We start from the raw sequence: 23,620 nt of genomic DNA on the forward strand, positions 1-23,620 counted from the left end.
CATTTTGTTTTATCGAGCAAGAATGTTTCGTGGTATAATATGTCTTGACATTTTACATGTTTCGTTAAGAGTAGTCTGCTTATAGTAATAACAGACTAAGAAAAAGGATTGACTAAAAGGAGATATGTTATGGGCTGACATTTTTTGATGAGGTTAGAAATGAGGAAACTAGAATGACACAAGTGAAGCTGAAGCTAAAGGAGAGAGTTGATGTGATCGTTAACTCATTAATTCATTATGGCCTATACCTGATTTTTATCATTAATTCATTAGAGTTGATGTGGTCATTATGGCATATGGCTGATTTTTAAATTTCTAATTATTTTTCTGTGTTAAAAGTTTCCTGCTAGTTGATGAAAGCATGAAAGATCCTGAACTAGACGGATAGTTGGTGGTTTGAATGTCATGACATAATAAAACTTGTAGGTGAATTCAGTCTAGGTTGATGGTCTTTTGGAGTGTAGTATTTAACAAAAACTGCAATAATACTTATAATCTATTAATATACTGAATTAAATGTATTATGCTTTTTACAAGTCGTTTAGCTGATAAATGTATTTTTATTATTATTCCATGAACATGACTAATAATAAGCAAAATTATCTAATAGTCTTTTGTTGAAATTATTCAATTTTAATTTAGTGTAAACAAAAGTAGGTTTCTTTTTCAATTAGTTAAACTTTTGTATAAATATTCAACTTGATGAAACTTATCAAAAAGTTTTTTCTTTTGAATCATTTATATTTGAAAAGAATATTGTTTTTAGGCTTTAAAACATGTTTTTTATTTGTAAATGTCAGATGTAAGTTGTAGGAGATGTAAAGGAATTAGAATAACAACTAACTTGATAAGAGCACACTGCATGAAAGAGATTGGTGTAACAATACTTTTATATTTTATCAATATCTAACAGGTTAATTATTTGTGTTTTATTTTTAAATCTTACACATTTGAAACGCTCATTCAATATAGATGTTAAACCACATTTTATTCTTAATTTTAGAATAAAAAATTTGAGCTGATGTAGAGTGATACACTCTTTAGGTACATGTCTCCTGACCACAATATGTTGTCAAGCAAGTATATTGGAACTATCTGTCTTAAAGTTTAGTTGTCATTCAGTGTATTTAGAGTAATTACCTTTTTATTTTCTATTTTTTTTTTTTTTTTTTGACAAATTAATTCAACACAGAAGTATGTAGAGAAGCTTTTACTTGGGAATATAGGGTATGCAAAATGTCATGCCTGACTAGGATTTGAACCTGGGACCCCTTAATGAAAGACTGAAATGATCAGTGGTAGCGTCTCAGCCAGTAGTTTGCTTTTACTCTTTTAAAAATACATATTTTGTTAAAAAAAAAATTGTGAAATGTATATACATATATATCATAATTTACAAATACACAATGCATATTCTACATTTTATAAATATATATGTTATCTATATGTATTTATATATTATTTGTATTTTTAAATTCAAATTATTTATTAACATATTGACCACTGTGTCAACAAAGTTTAATATTATATAAATTATAAACCACCAAAGCACATTAATTAGATATAACTTACCATATTAATTCTAATAGTCAATTTTCACAGGTCCCACATCTTCAGTTGGTATTGAATTCTATAATTACATTAAAACTTATTTATAATTTGTCAAAATTGTTTTCTCTTAAAAATTTTACGTCATTTGGTACGATACAGCAGAATTTGCAATACATCAATAATAATTTTAAAAATAAAACAACTTCAACAAATTGACAAATTATATATATATATGTTTTAATGTAATTATAGAATTCAGTACCAAATGAAGTTGCAGAATCCACCAAAAATCAATTATTGGAATTAATATGGTAAGTATTACTTATCTGATTTCTTTGTTTTGGTGGTTTATATATATATATATTATTATTATGCTTTTACGGCCAACATGGGACCACTTAAGTCAATTTTAGTTTTATCTTTTCTGAGAAAAGCGTGTTATTTTACTCTTCCGAGCTGCCCAGTATTTCTTCATCCGTTCAGATCTTGCTTTCTTTTCTTCATCCGTAAACACCCTCTTCGTTGTATTTTGTCGTTTGTCGTCTTTTGTTTAAATCTAATGCTTTTGTCTTTTAGCTTTGTAATTTTTCCAGTTTTATTCTGTAGGTCAGTCAGGGAAATTCCCAGTTCTTTCATATCTTCTCTAATTTCTTTGATCCATCCTACTTCTAGCTTTTGGAACCAGAGCTTTTCAATGATATTTCTTGACAATCTTGTTTCCGGTGTCCTTATGAGATGACCAAAGAAAGAGATTCTTTTTTCCGCATAGTATCAGTAACAGGCTCTATTTCTCGATACACCACCTCATTTGGCACAATCCACCATTGGCCTTCTTTTTGGTGTTTTTTATTGATACACGTTCTGACAATTCTCCTCTCTATTTTCAGAATTTTATCAATTCGGTTTTTCTGAGTGATTTTGAAAAGGGTCTCGCTTCTGTAGGTGACTTCTGGCTGAACTACAGTTTTATAATGTTTACGTTTTGTTTTAGCAGAAAGGCATTTTTTGTTATATGTTGACCAAGTTAATTTTTGGGATTTAATCATTTTATTTGTCCTGTTTTGCCATGTCACTTTTTCATTTAAATTATAAGTTGTTATTTCCCCTAGATATTTAAATTGTTTTACTATTTTAATTTTATGATTGTTTACCATAATGTGCTCTATTACATATATTATTAATATACTCACATTTTTTCTATTTTTAGAAACTGGTGAAGATGGTAACAGTAAGTGTTAGTAGTGATGGTGAGTGGGAAGTTTTGGTACTAGCTGGGCATTCTTTACAGAAGTGGTTGATTTTTTCAAAGGAACCAGAACACCTTGTATATGAATGTGACATTACACGCACTATTAGAGAAGCTTTTAATAGCTTTATTCCTGTGAGTGAGTCGTTTTACAACTTATATAAATATCTAAGTTATCTATTGTATTTTTTTATTGCCGTAATTAGTTTTTCCTTTTGTCTATGTGTTTCATAGACTGCTAAGGTTGTTGTTATCTTACAGCTACCATCATACATCCAAGCAGATTCCAGCAAGCCCCACTATGCTGGGAATTTTTTGAAAACGGGACTCAATATTGTTTAATTTCAGTGATCTATCAGTGACTAGCTGTAAAAGTTGCTCTTCAACCTGGGAAGGAAGAAATGATATTATGTCTTATATAATAAGAAATAAAAATGACAACAGAAAATATTTTAACTTAATAACAATAATATATAGAGAGTATTTCTCATGTTCTGACTTATGCTGGCATTTTCATTTATAATTTATGCGAATAACATGAAATATTTGTCTGTTAAATATTGGTTTGCAAAAAAGTATCTTCCTGGTTTTTATAGAAAGAAATCTTTGAATACTCAATAAGAAGTGCTATTTGACACATGAAATTCTCCTCAAAAAAAGAAACATAACAATAAATTGTGCTGTGATTTTATGTGCTAGTGTTACTAGACACTCTCCAAGCTGTTCATGAAAATATATTATTACCTTTCTTTCATTATGACATGCATAGTTCATTCATCCTGAAATACAATACTTAAAAATTAATGTACTGCTTCACTTATTTAGTACAGTTGGTCACATGATGCAAAAATCGATATCAATGTTAATATTATGGATGCTTGTTATTTGATATAAATCATGTGAAACTGTGTGATGTTTAACTGTTTAAAGTTATTTCATTATTGTTGGATTGTTTTCAGATTTATAAATTAAAAATCTGAAGGAATTATATTGAATATAGACATTGAAATTTTTTTAATGTGTCCATTGGGTTAGATGTTTCAACTTCTCAATTTGGTTGTCAACAGTAGGATAACTACTACTCTGATTAACATATAGAAACATCATAAAAAAATTGTTAGATAATATTAAAAGGAACCTATTTAAGGTACTAAAGAGGTATTGAAAATAATGACTGAAAATTTACTGATATTGTTGCTATTGATATGCTTCCATTATGAAGTATATTCATTACACAGATGCTAACTTGAATGAAATTTAGCAAGGGATGACCAAAATGTTGCTGAAATTGAAAGAGATGGTGCTTGTCGTACGCTAAACATGTGAAATTTTTTTTCACATGCAACCATTGTCATATTGAGTAAAGTTGAGATTTTTCTTAACTTTAAGGTAGAAATCTTTTTTATTCCCTACTTAGCACCGGTGAAATCTACCTCCGCCTTCCAATGTGCCGAAAGGGATTTTTTCATTAATTATTTTTTCCAGCTAGAGTCAAAAGTTTTTTCAATTGGTTTTTTTTATCAGTGAACATTAGGATGAATGTATTAGTTAGATAATAATCATGTGTGCATAAATAAAACTAAGTAATGGATAGAAACAACAATAAAGTGCATTTACAACTTTGTGTTAATTCATAAAAGTTGATGTTTTTCGTAGTCTAGATTTAAATTGTTGTAAACTATGTGATCTCTGTTAAACTGAAATTTGTGAGACTACTATGTTATTAAATAGATGTTATCTTTCAGAGGTGCTCAAAATGTTGTTCAGTTTTCTTTTAGATTAACTGTAAATTTTTCCTTTCTCTGTTCTTTGCATTTTCTACTGTTTCAATCTAATACTCTCCTGTCATGATACATTCCAGTCAGCTGTTCTCAACAATTTTATGCTTATGTTGTAACCATTCTAAATTTTGTTGGTTACGAACAATATATATTATGTCATAAAGAAAAGTTTCAATATTTTAAAAGATAGTTAATATTCATTTGGCTTAGCTGATATTAAAAACAGAAAATAGGCAATAGTATTATATTATTTTAATAGTTAAATAAACGTAATTAGTATGATAAGAAATTGTATTACATAACTTTGTTTTTTGATGTCTGACATGGTCTGGATAGCCAGACGGTGGTGTCATCGTGGACTGGTGTGAGCATATACATTCTCAGAAAAAAAGTGTGTATGTGCATAAATACGAACGGGCGTCTGGCGGGGGAAGCCAGACTGACATTCTTTGTTTTCGGGGCTAGTGTGAATGTAGCAGTCATGGAGTGGAGACATGTTTTAAGTTAGATCGCACAGAAGTGATGGTGGTGTTCTTTGTTCAATATGACAGGACAGTGAGACTGGGTAAATAGGTGTATTCGATGCGAGGTCATCATTATTTTTATATGTGCAGGAAAGTATCCTTATGTATAATGAAGAGAAAAATTAATGATAAGATATTTTTTTTAAATATGACAGACGAGTAGTATGGAAGTGTGTTTTCTATGATTCCATATAATTTTGATATAAATAATATGTTTAACTAATGTTAAAAAAATTATTTTATTGTATTGTTAATGTTAATTACTTTATTTTATATATTTTTTTTAAATATGACAGACGAGTAGTGTGGAAATGTGTTTTCTATGACTCCATATATATGATTCAAAATATGATTCCAAATAATTTTGATATGCCTAATATGTTTAATTTATGTTAAAAAAATTATTTATCGTATTGTTAATGTTAATTATTTTTTTAATTTTAATAATATACATGTGATCAGACTACATAGGCCCTAGTACATTTTTTCGTTGTTCCCCCCTTGATTTGAATTGTTTTGTGATTGAGCTTTTACTTTATATTGATTCACTTGAGCTTTTCAAATTAATTTTTTTTTTTTTTTTTTTAATTTGGAAGTAAGCTCACAATGTCATATCACATATTATGACTTTTTTTATTAGTATTTCATGGAGTATGATAAGTAATTTAATTTGTTTTATATAAAAAAAATTTTAATTTATGTATTATTTGCTATGATACAGAATAAAACATTGTGTTAAAATATTACAATGTGATACAGAGATCATCTACATAACTTAAAATTCATTCATCAGGATTTTACTTTGATTAATTTTTAATGTATTTTGTCATTTTAATTGCTAAATTACCCTGTTATTTTTTCATTATTGTTGCATGGTGATAATTTTTTTCTTTTATTTTATTTCAGGAGATTCAAAACCAAGATATTGATATTGGACTTTCAGACATGCAGCGTATGGATTCTGGAATTCTTCTTTTAGTTGCTGCTGCTACTCCAGATTCTGTATTCCATTATGCCCTTGGTTAGAATGAATTTAAAAAACATTGAATTTATATTGTGTTATATATTCTAGACTACTAATTTTCCTCAGGGTGAAGTTGTTTTAAGAACTATATGTTTAGTTGTTAAACTTTCTTTAAAATTGTTTTGTTCTAGAAAGACATGATTAAACAGTTCAGTAACATAAACAACATTTTTTTAATGTAAAGTTATGTTATGGCTACTTATAATTGATTTTGCCAGTGAATTATAGTTTAGTGAAGTATGATATAAGAAAAACTATAAATAAAAAAGGTAATATAAATAAAACAATTCCGATAACTGCCTTTTTTTAAGTGTTACTTGTTCTTTAGCTGCTATCAGTAACTTAAATCTGTTCCAAGTTTTTGAAAGTATTTTAAATGAGATTTACTACTGTTTCCACATATTTAGTGATTGTTATCCTTCTAATTATTATCCTTCATATTCAGATTATTAAGAACTGTTTTAACAAACATTTTGAAACAGATATTGAAACATTCAATGAAATACTGTGAATGGTTTTCTAATGTACTTTAAAAACAAGAAGTATTATTAGTGAGATTTTCTTCATTTATTTAAAATTTTTGTGAAGATTGCATTGTTAAACCCAAGTAAAAACAAAATAATAAACATCTTATCTTTCTCCAATGTTACCTTGAGTTAAAAGTGGAAAAATTGTGGTAGACCACCAGGTCTGGCTATTCCACTTACGAGGTCCTTCCACCTCCTATTTTTAATTTTGTAAATCACATGAGAGGTAATAATAAAATACATCAATAGTATGATATATGGCAGTATGTTAAATGCAATATGTTTTAATTAGTATAATTTATTACAGTGATCTACAATAAATTTGCATTAATTAACTAAACCTTTATAAAAAATGTGGTAAGGATAATTAATAAAAAAATCCAAGAACATTTATGTATTTATTCTCAACACCATATCTAGCATTTGTAGCAACATCTAATCAAACACAAAACTTACTAAGAAACAAAATTTGAATAATAAAAATCATTTGACTACAAAAGGAAAATATCCAATTGTATCATATTTTCTATCAAATTAAATTTATTCAATACATTAAACCAAATTTAATTCATACTTAAACTAAACCAAATCAAACTTAATTCAAACAAAATCCAAATCACAAAAAAGAAAATATCATATTAAATTTTATGTTAATTGTTATTTTATAAAAGCAGGTCTTACAGTTTTAAGAACTGATTCAATCCATGTAAGGCTAAATATACATTTAAAAAAAAAGTAAATTAAAAAAATTTCTTTCTAATTTTTTTCTCAGAAATCTTTTATAAGTTCATCAAAACTTATTTTTCTGAATGTCTCATTTTCGATGTATAAAATACTTAATGAAAACAACCTCTTCTGGGTCATTGTGCTTCTTAGTTCACGTTTGATATTTTTAAGTCTTGAAAGTGACCTTTCTCCAGTGCATTTAGTGACTTTTAAACTGAGAAACAGCCACAAGATTGATTCCATATTGGAAAAGGACACCTGAATATTTTCTTTGAATATTATTTGATGTTGACTTTGTCAACATCAAATAATAGGTCTGTATGTGACAAAGTGGAATTTTTTGAAGGCCTATGCGTTTGTCTCATGTATGTATGGAAATGTAATAATTCTTTTTTCAAGATTTTGGTTGACATCTGGTTATTCTTGCTATATTAATGATGCATCTAATATAGGAATGTGATTTAAACCTAAATTTATCTCTTGATGAGAGTTCGTCTAAGGCATCAAGATCAGATAAATTTTCATAATTCCCTTGCTTTTTACATCTTTTTATCCTTTTAGCAGTTTTATATTCAGTATTTGGTAACATGTTGCTCAAGTGCATCAAAATCTTCTCTAATTTCACGTAAAATACCCAGAAGTGACATGTACAAATTTGCACAACTACTAAGTAAAATATTAGGGTTTTGAAGAAATTTATTAACTTTATAAAAATGCCCCAGTATTCGGTTCCAAAAATGGAGCATTAATACAAATTCAAATTCTTCATCTACTGTAAAAGATTGTTGGCCCTCAATCTAGTATCACCTTTTTTATTAATATCTGAATGTAAATGATTGAGTGCATCGGTGATATCATAGTAATTTTCTAAAATAGCTTCTGTAGTTTTTGCTTATGACTTTTGCCATAAGTTGAATAATTTCCTCACATATAATTTTGGACAAATATGAAAGTTTTCCTGACCCAGAATTTCCATACCGATCGATATGATCCTTTAAAAGGGATTGAATTTTGCTACTATTTCTAGAAGACCAAAGTAATTGCTGTAATTTGGGGTTCCAAATTTTTCATTGTCTCCTCTAAATGGTAAGCCTTGCTCTGCAAAAGTACAAATTACAGTGAAAACTCTCTATAACGTAACACCAGTATTGCTGCTCTTTTCTTTTGTTCCTCTAGCCTTAAAGTTAAAGTTTTCCCTTTTGCTCTTTTTAAGTACATTAACATAGCATTCCTATGATTTCCCAAATTTTCATGTCTTTGCATGATAGCAGGGTTTTTCCAATCATTAAACCCTTCAAAAGCTAATGCTGTTGCTGAAGCAGTAACATTTGGAAAGAGTTTACAAACAAAGCAAAAAACGCAGCCTTTTGAAGGAGACTACACAAGCCATTCTAGGCTATATTTTTCTCCACTGGCTTTTGTTGAATAAAAAATAACTTTTGTACAAAACCTGGATTGATTCGTATATACTCGCTTGGAATTTAAAAATGGTCCACAATGATCGTAAACTTGAGAGGTGCCCATCTCTATCCAATAAGATATATCATTTTGTGATAAATCTGCAAACCAACATCTGTTACAGTAGATATATATTTGACATCACTATTTGAATTTGCAATATTTTGAACTTGGTGTTTCTCATTAGGTGTCTGTAGAAAATTCTGAATATGCATATTATTTTCTTGTGGCTTTGTATATTCGTGTTCAGTCAGTGGTTCTATTATTAGTTCCGTATTTTCACTTTGAGTGGGTGCAACGGCTGTTTCCTCACATACAGCTTGCTGTATCATTTCAGTAATATTTTTTTCCAGTTGAATAGTACTAGTTGGCACATGCATGTAAGCAGTAATCATTGTTATCTTCTTTACCTCATACTATTGAAGTCTCTTTCTCTTGCGCTTGCAAGCACCACTTTCAAACCTTTTACTCATTCTTTGATTAGAATCTAAAATTAAATATTTGAATTAGTATTTCTAAATAAAATTTTGGAAAATAAAAAATAATTTGAAGTAAAAAAATTTGGAAAAAAGTACACATTGTTTTTCTTTGCTGTTTTATAATTTATGTATGCTTTCGAACATTTCATTTTTTTTTTAAATCATCTACTAATAAAGCCAATATTTTTCAAGAACTAGTAATTGTATTTGAATGTATTGTGCTAAATAAAACATAATATTTGGTAAGAAATTGCAGCGGTAATAGAATATACTGTGACATAGACTCGTGAATTATTTCAGGACTCTCTTAATTCTGCTATTATAAATGTAATAGATAACATTTGAATGAAATGATTTTTTAATATTAATATCGAAAGAACTATTGTACATTTCAATATAAAGTAAATATTATTTTCAGTGTGATAACCAGCTTCTTAATTATTATTTCATATTCAATCAGTTTAATGTATCATTCAGTATTCTGTAAGTGTATCATTATTATAAAAATCAGCATTTGAAAATACGAGGGTAAGTCAAATATAAACAGAATTTTATTTTTTTTTTTTAATTTATTTATTGAAAAATAAAAGACAAATATAATTTATTTTTCTACATAGTTTCCTGCTTTAGAAATACATTTTTTCCAGCAAGAAGGAAGGTTTTTTTATTTCAGCATCGTAGAATGAAGCTGGTTGCATCAGGAGCCAATTGCACACATATCCTTCCATACCCTTGTCATTTTCAAATCATTGCCCTCCTGAAGCTTCTTTAAGCGGCCCAAACAAATGAAAATCGCAGGGCAATCCGGGCTGTAGGGAGGATGATCAAGTTGATTCCAGTGCATTTCTTCTAGTTTTGAGACTGTTAGAGCTGCAGTATGGGTCTTGGCATTCTCGTGGAGGAGGATGGCCTCTTGAATTGGTTGGTCTCATCTTTTGTGGTGATATGCTGCCCTCACCTCATTCAACAGCTTGCAATAGTAAGCAGCATTGATTGTGCATCATTCATGAATAAAATCAACGAGCAAAATGCCTCACCGGTAAAAACAAATTGTTAAAAGAACCTTGCCAGCCGACAGTCGAGTCTTGGCTTTCACTGGGGCTGCCTCCCCTTTCCTCCACCACTCCATACTGGCTTGTTTCGAGTGGGGAGTGTAGTGATGGACTCACGTTTCATCACAGGTGATGATCTGACTCAAAAATGTATCACCTTCTTTTGCAAACCATACTATACGCCTCTGACAGACCTCCAAATGTCTCAACTTCTGATCTGTGATCAAAAGGCGAGGGACCCATCACACACTTTATGGAACTGTAGGTTGTTTGTGCTGATCGCGTGACAGCTCTCATAACATATTCCGACCTGTTCTTCAATTTCAGATACTCTCACCCGTTGATCGTCTTCAAGAATATCTCAAACAGCACAAATGTTTTCATCTGTAATGCTGGTCAGAAGACGGCGATCGTTTTCCAGATTTTCCACTCGTTCTCCTTCCTTGAACTCTTTATGCCAGGCAAACACACAAGTCCTGTACAATGTTTGGTCTCTGAACTGTGCAGTCAATTTCCAGAAAATTTCCCTCGCTTGAACTCCTTCACAAGCAAGAAATTTTATAATTATATGTTGCGCAGTGGAGGGGTGCACCTGTTGCTTCGACATCGTGAGCGTTACTGATGAATTGGTTGGTAGTGGCTGGCTCTCCCGCTCCTAATGACCCCACTCATGCATACTAGAAGCATGGAACCAGTCCTACCAACCCTAGATTCTCAGGAACAAAAATCCCGTTTATATTCGATTTACCCTCATATTAGAAAACTTAATAAACATCAAATACGTAAAATGTTAACTGTTTATATTAGAAAAAAATACAGAAACATTAAAACTGCTTAGGACTATAAATACAGCAAATACCACTTTTTCAAATGTACTTTGATAAATAGTTCATTTTCAAACAATAAATTGAAGTAAAACAAGAATTCATTTCCGTGGATAGTGCATCCTTTAATTTGAACCAGTAGGACTCATTTCATATCATCTTTATCATTTTATCCTGTGTTTAGAATGGATTTTTAGAGGTTTTTTAAAATACTCTATATCAACTGAAAAATGTGATTATTTAAATGATGCAATTTATTCTATTTAATTAGTTTTTTTAGTGTTATACTGTGTTATCACAGATTACTGTTGATCGTTTGTAGACTGATTGTATTATCTTCAACATAAACAAGTATTATAAAATTAATATTATTATTGTCTTTGAAGGGAACCTGTTCTGGTAGTGCAGAAGATAAGGTCACAGATATGTTAAATGATTATCAGTCTTTGAAAAGCTGGATAATATACTTACTGAAATAAAAAATTTGATTATTATTCAAAACAAAATTTTAAAAGAAATAACTGAACTGAAGGCGTAGGTCCATGATAAATCAATAAAAACATATTAATTAATTAAAATATGTTAAATGTGAAAATAACATATTAAGAGAATATGTTTTTAAATTAAAATCAGAACTTAATCAGACCCTACAATACACAGTATCAGCAAAGAAGATATTCCAGAAAATAAAAATTAGCAATTATTGGATAGAATTTGTATAATGAGTTAAGTTGTTAATTTTTAGCCAAAAAATTGGTTGATTGATGATATTCATCAAATCATATTCTTTAAAGAGTGAACTGGATGTAAATTCACTTGCTTGATTGTAACAATAAAGAGTGTTGAGAAAAGTTCAGGGTGAACCTTCTTTTAGAATAAGTAGTATGGATGATTTGGAGAAACTGAAAATGGAAGTGGGTTGGGCTATGCATTGGAAGTAGTTTATACTTCTGCTTACCACTGTTTTATTCTCCCTATTTGATATTTATTAATTAACAATCTTCTTATCAGATTTATACTTTTATTTTTCTTTGGTTTTATAATTTTATAGTTAGTTTGTATATCTTTTTAATTATTTATTTGTGGCTATTATTATAATTTTGATTAATTTGTAGGTATTTGCAATTTTTGTTGCCTCAATTTATTTACCTTATGGAATAGGTTGTTAATTTTAATTTAATTCTGTGGGAATCCTACTTCATAGGAAAATTTATACTATTATTTCTCATTAATAATATATTGGTTATAACTACTAATAGTTATACATAACCAATAATCTATCGTTATAATTTAACTATTATTTATATATATTACTTGTTAAGTTGGGCTGAACTAATTTCTTGAACGCTTGGTGATTTTAATTTAATTGAGATAATATCCAGTCCTAATTTTGACCTGAATTGCAATCAAAAGTATAGGAGTGAAATAATTTTGAATGAATGTTGATCAGATTTTGAAATAAAATTTCTGATAAATTTATTGTCCTCCAAAGATCTAGATCCATTTTCATTCAACATAATATAATACCTATTTAGGTGGTATGTGAAAAATAGATTCAAATTAAATCTTACCAAGTATTTTGTAATGACATATACTTAAAATATTATTTTTTCCCTATTTGGTTGCATAATTTCCTCCACTAACCATTGGATATTTGATGAGATTAAGGATTTGGGGATTGTATTTGATGCAAAATTTGTAATCTCTTTGCATATTTTGCAAATGTAGTACAGCTTACAGGAATCAGGTTTATTTTTAGATCTTCAAATAATTTACCAATGTTTCCACAATTATGTTGTATTAATCATTAGTCAGGTCGCATGTAGAATGTGTGTGTGTTGTGTATTTGATTTCCTATTTGCATGCTGTACGTAGATATAGTAAAAAGCTTGTAAAGAAAGTTCTTAAGATTACCTTTTGATTATTGTTTACGCTTACATGTTCCATATGAAGATTTAATGAGAATGTTTGAAATCATTCATTAGTTGTAAGATGTAAATTTATTCACATAGTTTAGTATACTACATAATAAAGTTGATGATCCTGTGACAATTGACTTACAAGTGTGACAATTGATCAAGTTATTGACTAGATAAGTGGTCTATTTCATTCATGTTTTGCTCATACAATAGTTGTCAAAGTTTTTTTTTTTAAATTATATGTTAAATCTTTACAGTGAAATTGAATCTTTTTTAAACCTTATTTCAAAACTTTGAAATTAAATCTTAATATTGGTTTAATATCCATAATATAGGAATGGTTACAACTTATGGATTTAATATCTATCCATAGTTATAGAATTTAAATCTTTATTATGATTTGATTTTAAAGTTTTGAAAATTGTAGCTATTAAAGGATTTTTGTTTGTTATATAGTTGGGATCAACACTGAAGGAGTTGTACCACCAACACAAGTATCCTGGTTTTGTTCTTTAAGATCCCCTGAAATTTCTTCTCAACTTTTGAACAGTGGTATGGATGAAAAATCACTACAATTTTTATTGATGGGTCAAACAGTTCTTATCTACAGTCAAAGACAAATTGTTGCTTTACAAGGTAATTATTTATGATAGAAGCTTCTAATTTCCTATAAAATATTAATTTTGTAGTAAAAATTTCTTACAAAGTACAATAATTTTTTTTTGTTAAAAGTTTTGTGTTTTTCACAATGTTTATATAATATTTAACTGAACAATTAAATTCTTTTATTCTCCTGACATGCCTCTTATTAAAGTTGGATTGATAGTTTTCAGTTTGCCAAATTTTCAAAGACATTGTTCATTTTCTTTCTGTTTTCTTATGTTTGTGTTTCTCTACCATACATAAATCACTACAATACAGACAAATATTTTCTTTCTAATTCATAGATCTATTATTTGATACTAGCAATTTATCATTTTACGTGAAAGTTCTTGTTTGTGTCAGTCCACTTTTAATGTCTGCATTACTTTGTTCTATCATTTTAATTTTATATCTAAATAACAAAATAAAATAAATTACTTGCATTTCATGTTTCCCTAATTTAATTTATATGTTTTGTATTTAATACCTCATTACCCTCCATCTGTCATTCAAATGTCTTTCCTTCTCTACCACTTTATCTCAGAATTTTTATCCTCTGTACAATCCTATCTTTTATTAGCTCTTTCTTTCTGTAACAATAATTTTCGATTGGCATCTGTGATACTAATTTATTTTGGCTTCCACTGGCTTCCACATTTTCCTTTGCTACTTTACATTTCTCAGTAATTTCACTTGTTTTATTTTGATGCAATTTTCTGTGTTTGTCATCTTTTGCATTTTTTATACTTCTGTGTTCACCATCAATTTTAGTATACTATTTATCCATGAGTTTTTACCTATTACTTTTCAATCTGACATCTCCTCGTCTGTCCTATTTCCTTTTTTAACTTTTTAGATTTATGTTTAACTGAATCTTCTGTATTAATAACTTCTAGGCCTAAACGTATGATTTGTTCAATTTTAACTTGCATCATTCTCTTTTAGCTTGTCTGTATTCCATCTCTTTGTTTTCATTTTATGTTAACCTACAAGTCATTGTTATTAAATTGTGATCAGAATCAATGTCTACACCTAGGGACACTTTGCACTCCTTAATTTGGTTTTGAAATATCTGCCTCACCTTTGGTATCTTTCAATTATCTAATAGCTTTCTGTATATCCTGGTTTCACATCTATTTTCTTTTATGAACTTTTGTGGGATTTTCATGAAGTTTATATTTAGTGCAAAATTCTAAACATTTCTCTAATTCTTCTTTCATTCCTTTGTTTTAATCAGTATTGTGCTACTACTTTCCGCTCTCATTCTCTCCTGCTACACCATTACAGTGTCTACTATTAAATTATCATTTCCTTTTAAAAATTTGATTTGACAGCATACTCAGGTTGTTCCTTATTCATAGCTAACAATCATATTTCTTTTCCCCTCTTCACAACCTGGGGTTTGCACACTATTATATGCAGCTAGGCATAAATCCATAAGTCAGGAAACACTATTATATTCATTTGTTAATTATTTTCAGCTAAAATAAAACCAGCTGCTTTAGCCAGTAAACCATCAATAAATTCCAATAGTGCCTAGTGAACTTGCTTCCAATGTTGTTTAACTTTAATATTTTGTGTCCCAGTTTATTAAATATGGCTTAAGTCACTGACATTTAGTGTTATTTCAAACTTAAATTTCCAGAATCATTCTTCCCTGAGATTTTCTTGGGTTACTGAATTATTAGGTTTTAAGGGAGTAGTTTACTGTTTTACTCAGGATTTATTATTTCTATTCCTTTTATAGTTTAAAACACCATTTTTTTTTAATGAAGAATCAAGGGTGGTTTTTTAGGTTTTTTTTATAATTATGATACCTTTAATATGTTTGTGATAATTATGATTTACATTTTGAAAACGTTTTTTGGCCAGCGGAACTAAGAAGCTATAAAATTTTATTACTGCAGTAAAATTGTCTGTGATATAATGCATGTTGACTGATAATGGTGGTTATATGCTTATTGCCAGTCTGGTGATTTCAATAAACTTAGTAGTATGACTACATATGAGTTTTAGTAAGTGGGCTTTCGACCATAAGTGATTCCTGTCCATTATTATCTTTGATATTGTGTCAGTAATTGAATACTCTGAGACTGATAAAGTTGAGCTTGAAGACTATTAACAAGTTAAAATTTATTATCTAAAAGTGATCTCTCTCTCTTCCTTGCTTTATTAATATACATAATGACTAATATTACATATATAATTCCTGTTCTGAGACAAAAGTCTCCAGGGTAAGCAGTAAAACAGTAAAATTTCAATTCAATTTGGTCTCATTGAACGGAGTGTCATTCTGGAGTTCATGCTATCGTCCTTCTCTTGCTGGGTAAAGCCATGTTTCAATCGTCGATCTTCCAACTGCCTATACCAACTGTTCTTCGGTCTTCGTCGTTTCTTGACTGGCAGGATATTAAGAGCCATTATCTTTTTTGTAACACTTGAAGGGTGCTGAGAATCAACCTTTTCGAACCAATCGTTTCGGTTTCGAGAGATTTTCTCTGCCACTGACTCTTTTATTTGAAGGGAGCCTCGTATTCATTCGCTTCTGATGTGGTCTAACTTAGTCACACCAAGAGACATTCGACACATTTTCATCTCTGCAGTCGTGAGATCTCAATCAAACTGCTCGTATCATGTCTAACACTTTGCTCCATATGTAAGTGCGGGTCTAACCATGTAGTATACATTCAGCCCTTAAGTTTTGGAGGCATATGCTTGTCGCAAAGAACAACCGAAATCTGCTGCCACTTCAACCATGCCACGGTGATTCGATGATTCACATCTTGCTCACAGCCGCCTCTTTGATTCAATATAGATCCAAGATACTTAAAACTTGTACACTTCGGCATAACTCGACCATTGATCATAATGTCAGGCGATGGTGCTTGCGCGTCGCTGAATGGCAAGAACATATATTCCGTTTTGGATTCACTGATCTTCAGACCGTGACTTTCAAGTGCACATTTCCAGCGATTGAAAACATCCTGCAGCACCGCAACACTTTCACTTGTGAGACCCACATCGTCAGCAAAAAGTACGCTCAGCAGCAATTCATCCATGATGTGCGTTGTCAGATAATTAATAACAATGTTAAAGAGCAGTGGGCTCAGCATGCTGCCTTGGTGTACCCCCATGTTCACATGAAAAGCCGTTGATGTTCCTGCTATGCATCTCACCCTTGTGGTTCTGAAACACCGTGACTTCTCAATGCCGTCCATATCAAATCTCGCGGCACTCGATCGAAAGCTTTCTCAAGGTCTATGAATATCATATGCAAATTCGTAGCAGTGTCTCTAAACTTTTCCACCAGTATACGCATAGCTTGAATCGCATCCACTGTTGATCTGCCAGGCACGAAACCACATTGATTAACGTGAATTTTTGACAGTACAATTTTCATCAGGCGGTTGTTAATGACTCTTTCCCAAAGCTTCATAGTGTGCGACAGTGGTTTTATACCTCTGTAATTGCCGCATTTTCTGGAGTCTCCTTTGCCCTTGAAGAACGGCAAAAGGAAGCTTTGATGAAAAGCCGCAGGCATCGAGCTTCTGCTTTTAATTTTGTTGAAAATACAGAGAAAGAGGATGCCGATCGCTCCAACAGACTTCCACAGTTCTATGGGCACTTCGTCCGATCCCACTGCTTTACCTCTTTTCATTTCTTTCAGTGCAGCTTCGACCTCCAATTCTGTTATGTCTTCTACTTCTTCGCCTAAGACAGATTCACAGGATGGGTATTCGGTTCGTGGGAACTCCTCGTTCAACAGATTATCAAAGTAGTCTCTCCATCCCTGCGTTATGTCGTAGTCGTCAATAAGCAGCCTGCCATTTGCATCCTCAATAAACTTAGGTGAAGTTATTGCTTTTGCATTATTTCGACGCTGTGCCGCCACTTTAAAGATCATCCCACCGCCGTTGTAGATTCGAGATCTTCATAGAACTTTTGACATTCAGCAGCTTTGGCTTTAGCTACTTCTTTTGCCGCGGCTTTCTTCGTTTCAACTTTTTGTTGTCGTAGCCGCTCTTTTTCTATTGTTAGTAGTGGATCACACTTCAACCACGCCCTGAATGCTGCCCTCTTGGCCGCCACTGCCTTCTTGACAGAGTCGCCTTTCCAAAACCAGGCTTCTCTTCCGTTTCTCAGTCGACCTTTCGATACTCCAAGCAGTTCTTTAGCTTTCAACAAACAGACATCTTGGAATGCCTGCCACATCTCGCCAGCATCCAGTTCAGCCTCTGCCTCAACAATATCATGAATCCAGTCTTGCAATTCTGTCAGAAGCTGCACGCCCTGTTCAATACCCAGTCTTTGCCAACAAATCTTTTCCACTTTAACAGACTTGTCTATAGTTCGAGAAGCAGCCGGAAGGCGCATTTCAGTCAGTAGCAAACAATGTTCATCCACAACGTCCTCTCCCAAGATGACCTTACAATCCCTCACAAGCTTTCTCATGTCGGCAGTGCACAAATGGTAATCGATCTGGGTTGTACGGCCCCCGCTGCTGTAAGTGATCAGGTGACGGGGCTGTTTTCTGAAGAATGTTCAATATCGCTAACTCATGAGCCTTGGCAAGTCGAAGTATCTCATTTCCCTGCTCATTTCTGCAGCCATATCCGAAACCACCATGCTACCTTTTATCGCCTTGATTTTGTGTGCCGACATGTCCGTTGAGATCCGCACCTAGAAACACCCTCTCGTGTTTGGGGAGTTTTTTAAGCAAGTTCTCCAGTTCAAGCCAAAAAGCGTCTTTCTCTGCTGCTGAACATCTTGTTTGAGGTGCATAGGCACTGATGATGTTCCAAATTCCCCTGTCGATCACCAACTTAATGCTCATCAGGCGGTCACTGACTTTTTCAATATCGACGATGTTGTTTTGTAACTCTTGACAGAGTGTGATGCCAACTCCATTTCGATGATTCTCGAGCCCGTGATAGTGTAGTTTAAATTTCTTTATGTTCGTATCCAAAAAACGGGTCTTGTGTGCTTGGTTACGCCACTTTGTTTCTTGGACACACAGAACATCCAATCTCCGTCTCTTCATCACATCCTCCAGTTGGTAGCTCTTTCCGTTCATGCTACCCATGTTCCATGAGCCAATGCGCAAAATCCTAGGTCCAATTGGATGCTTCATTTTGCTCGCCCCCGAAACGTCTCGAGCTCTGATCCGTCCACGAGTGGACGTCCCGGGATCACGAACCTGAAGGCTAGTCCCCGGAGGGGTAGTGTTATTTATTTCAACCATCATTTCCATAAAGCATGAATCCATTCTTTTGAACCTGTCTGGATTTAAAAGGTTTTGTTTGTTTGACAGTCTTCATGTTGCCTGTAATCAAAATTCGACCTTTCTTTTCTTTCCACCGGTGGTCTCCAGTCGTGGTAACCCAAGGCTTCATGACACTGTTGGGATCAGGGCTTAAGGTGTTAATGACGTCGCAGCCACATCTTATTATGGTGTTCACTTTGTAACTGCATTTGATTCAAAAAAAGGTCATTTTTTTTAATCTAATGACCTTAGACATGACCCCCACCCTTCTCTGTCTGCCGCGCTACCTGGTAGGTCTTGCGTTGCCCGGGTCACACCACGGGGAGGTAGAGAATCGGGTAGTTGACCGGTCTGGAGCTATGTCGTTTTCCTAATAAATGATGTTGGGTACTTAGCCCTGTGCTCCATTTCAACCGTCCCATTTCGTGACCCATAATCTAAAAGTGATAAATTTAAGTAATTTTCTTATTGTAATTTTTATGGAATTAACATGATTTTAGGCTTATCTTAATAATTATTAACACAAGAAAGTTAGTTAAAGTATGCTGTTGTCAATTGTTTGTAACATATGAGTAATTAAAAATATAAGGTAATTTTTTTTTCAGTTTCAACAGTTAGTAATAGTGTTAATACTGGTATCAATGAAGTGGATAATATTGAATTACCTGGTGTTAAAATACTTAGAGGATCATTGTGCCGAGGCATTCCTGTATTTTTCACTTGGCAACATGGATTCATTTCTCTGGAGTTAGCTGATGATTTTAATGGGTGAGTTACTTGTAAACTATGAATAAGTTTGTTTTTCTATTTAACTATTTCTTTTCCTATTTATCTATTCAACTTGGCATTCTCTGCAAGTTCCCAAATGATCTTAGTCTGCCCTATTCAGTTCTCTCCTGTAGCCCAGCGTTTCTCAACCTGGGGTTGTGGTAGTATGAAAAGGAAGTGGTAAAATTAGTGTACACCTTTACATGTAAACAATAATGAAATCATTTATGAGAAAAAAAATCATTTATTGTAAAGAGTTTACTTATATTTATAAGTAAATATATAAAGAAAATAAATTGATAAGATGGTTGGGTTTGTCTTTCATTTAAAAGTTTCTCCATTTGTGGATCTATGTTGGAAACACACAAAAGCAAATTGTTGCTTTTGTGTGATGAAAGATGATTCCGATATTTAATTGTTAGTTCAACCGCAGACAAAAAACCCTTTTCACAGAGGTAAGACGAGGCAAAAGGGATTAATATTTTCAACGTTTCTGTGATAAATTTCCATATTCACTTCAAAACAGCAAGCCAAAACATATATAAAGCTTCAGATGGAGTTGTAGTTGCAACGTTTTATTGGCACACATTTCGATCAGCTGGTCACGAATCTCAACTGGTAACAGCAGCTACAACAACATTTTTACTAAATGGATTTAGTCTCAATCTCTGAGAAATCATTTTTATCTTCCAGGAAATACATCATCAGCTGAATTTTTATCTCATGTAAATGCATCTTCATGCTATCCAAAATGTGGTGAATAGTGTCTTCTTCATCCAAATTTTTCTCAATATAATTGGAAGTTAGTGGAAACATCAGATTTTTTGCTTTGAAGGTGAATAATCCAGATATCAATCTTCTTAATGAAAACATGAACTTTGTCTGTCATTAATAAAATGTTTTTATCATGATCTTGTAAATTCACATTCACGATGTTTAAATGTGAAAGTACATAATTTAAGTAAGCTAACAGCAACATATATTCATTATTCTGTAAAAACATTCATTTATCCTGAAAAAATATTAATTCATCTCGCAATTCCAATTACCTTTCCCCCAGGATAACCATCTTACTTCTGTATGAAAAAGAAGAGGTTTTTTCTTTTGCCCATTTCATCGTATTGTTTACTAAATATTTATTCTAATTCTTGGTAATGGTCAAATTTTAATAAAATTAACCATTTTTACAGCTTTACAAACAATTTGCTTGAGATTTTCCAACATATTTTTTGTGGCAAGAGCATGTCTTTGAAGGAAGCAGTGCGTCCATTCCGCCCTTGGTATAAGATGATCTTTTGATTTTTTCAGAAATCCACTCTTCTTTCCTGTTATCACCTTTGCACCATCATTACATAACAATACATTTTGTCCAATCTATGCTATAGTTTTTAGTAGTTTCATAAAAACCATCAAAAAGCATCATTAACGATCACTGTCTTGTTGCATGACAGGTATTGATTTGCAAAACAACATATTTTCTTTGATTGATCTGTCCCTATTGCATTCATATCTCACAAAACATAAGAACTGAGAAATATTTGCCACATCTATTGATTCATCAAATTGAATACTAAAAATTCACTTGAACTCACTTTAAATTAAATAATCGTGAATGTCATTAGTCATGTCATCAATTTTCTTTGATACTGTGTCATTAGAAAGTGGAATTTTTTTCACTTTTTTGCTTCTTCCATGCCTATTAAAGCACTGACCATATCAATTAACTATTCTTAATGCATGAGATAAGATGCCTCAAAGTTACTTTTAACAGTATGCTTAGTTTACAAATAGAAGTTTGTTGATTTATCAAAGTATGTAATTTTCTTTCAAAAAATTGTAAGGGTTTGATTTTATAATTTGGATGTTTAGTTTTCAAGCATCAAATTATTTTGATGGCTTCATGCTTTCATCAGAGAGGACTTAAAACCAAACAACACACTGCGGCTTTCCACCCAATGGTAAAACTATAATTTAACTAATTGTCATTGTACAGTCTTGTCTCTTTACCAATCGACTCACTGGATGTAGATGGCTCACTTAGTTTTTTACAAATTTATCCATTTTGCATAAGAATCTAGTTGAAAAAAAATCAGTTACACCGTTTGACCACACACAAAAAAACCAAAACCTCAATTATTATTTTCAGTGAAACTATGCTTTTAAAAACTTAAATAAAGGCAGCAGATGCACGCTTTGTATTCAAAACTAAACTGGTGTTCTGCAATCGCTTATGCCTCTTTTATAATGTGAAGAGCATTATGTGTTCAAAGATATCATATGCATATTCAAATCTGACACTCTCACAGTGAATATTATGCATACAGACCAAATTATAAGGAGCATGTGAATATCAAGTTACATTGCTTGTGTTTGTACACATCATATATGCATGTTCATTCATGTCACTTTCAACACAGCTAAATAGTTTTAACTAGGCTTCATGGGGTTGTGGTTGACAGGTTATTATATATATATTTTTTTACTTTTTGGGGTTCATAGAGCTTAAAAGGTTGAGAAATATTGCTTAGTCCACTACATTCCAAGTTTTTTCGTTTGCAGCATTTCTTGTCTTTCCTGCCATGCCATTTTAAAAATCTTATTTCAGTTGCATTTCACTTTCTTCTCTTCTTGTGGCCATCTGATTTTGAACTGAATGTTAAAGTAGGTTTATAATCTTATGAAACTTGTCTGCTTACTTAAAACTTGTTTTTTACTTTATTGATCTTATATTAAATGTGTAACACTTTGGTGCATTATTGCCATCTGCACTCTGCTGTTAATTTTCTGTTTGATATTCCCAGTTCTGATATTTCATAACCTAATTAAAACTTTTAATAGTTCCCAAAGAGAATATTCAACTATTTGTATTTACAAACTGTCTCCAGTTTCAACCATTCCTTGTCACTACCAACATTCTACTTTTCTCTGTACCTGTTTACATCCCCATTTTCCTACTTCTTCTGCCCAAGTTGTAAGCTAGTTATAAGGTGTAAAGATCACTTTACACCTTAAAATAGCATCAGCTATTTTATACTCATTAGCTATTTTGTATTTTTTACTTATTTTTTAGCATGTTTTATCAAGAGTTGTTTTTATCATTCATTCTTGTTAAATGATTTCTGTTAATATTTATTGTTTATTAACTGTTGTCTTTTCCTGTCTGAAGGTTACTTTTTCAACCAAACAAACCTTCTGTTCAGGACTTTTTAACTAATTTTACATTTCAGTTAAATACATAACACTATCATTACTTTGATTAGATATGATTATAAAGCATATTTGGGATGTTAAAGCGTATAATGGCTTTTTTGCAAATTACTTTGTGTGGGGGTATCTCTAAGGATTTACCTTCTAGTATGTTGTAGCATCATCATAATAAATTAATCATATTTGATGCCATAATCTTCCTTGACTTTTGAAGTTTCATGCTCAGAAAGCAAAAACTCACCAAGCATTTGCCCATCCAAGTAGTGGCCTCTCATGAACAGGAATTCCTGAAGTAATATAAGTGTCCAATAAATGCTAAGTCCAAGTTTTTGTTTAATCTGATCAGCTGTTGAGAAGTATTATGCAGACATATAAATAAACTTGCAACCAAAGATGTCAGAGAAAAGTAAAATAGGTATTAATATTGTTAATGGACACACATTTGTGAACTTTTTTTATTAATTTTAGATGATCAAATGATTGCCATAATTTAATCATTATGTATTAAAGGTAATTTTTCGCCTTTTAGTGTGTAACATATAGATCATGCATGTATTCATTTAACAAGAGATAAGGAAAAGATTATGAGTGGTAGCCCTTTTAACAACTAAGTACTGAAAAATTTCTTA

General features: G+C 31.6%; 1 protein-coding gene across 5 annotated transcripts in view; it reads left to right on the plus strand.

Annotated features, from left to right (window-relative positions):
- The window catches only part of Nup133 (nuclear pore complex protein Nup133), a 99,079-nt gene that overhangs the window by 21,146 nt on the left and 54,313 nt on the right, over nucleotides 1–23,620 (plus strand). For all 5 annotated transcript variants that reach the window (XM_075366626.1, XM_075366627.1, XM_075366625.1 and 2 more), the window contains 4 exons: nucleotides 2,759–2,932; nucleotides 6,009–6,123; nucleotides 13,568–13,747; nucleotides 19,622–19,784. In XM_075366626.1, coding sequence (XP_075222741.1) covers nucleotides 2,759–2,932; nucleotides 6,009–6,123; nucleotides 13,568–13,747; nucleotides 19,622–19,784 — 632 coding nt within the window. The remainder of the gene's footprint in view (nucleotides 1–2,758; nucleotides 2,933–6,008; nucleotides 6,124–13,567; nucleotides 13,748–19,621; nucleotides 19,785–23,620) is intronic.

This window comes from Lycorma delicatula, chromosome 5, assembly GCF_047948215.1.
Source record: "Lycorma delicatula isolate Av1 chromosome 5, ASM4794821v1, whole genome shotgun sequence".
NCBI lineage: Eukaryota > Metazoa > Arthropoda > Insecta > Hemiptera > Fulgoridae > Lycorma > Lycorma delicatula.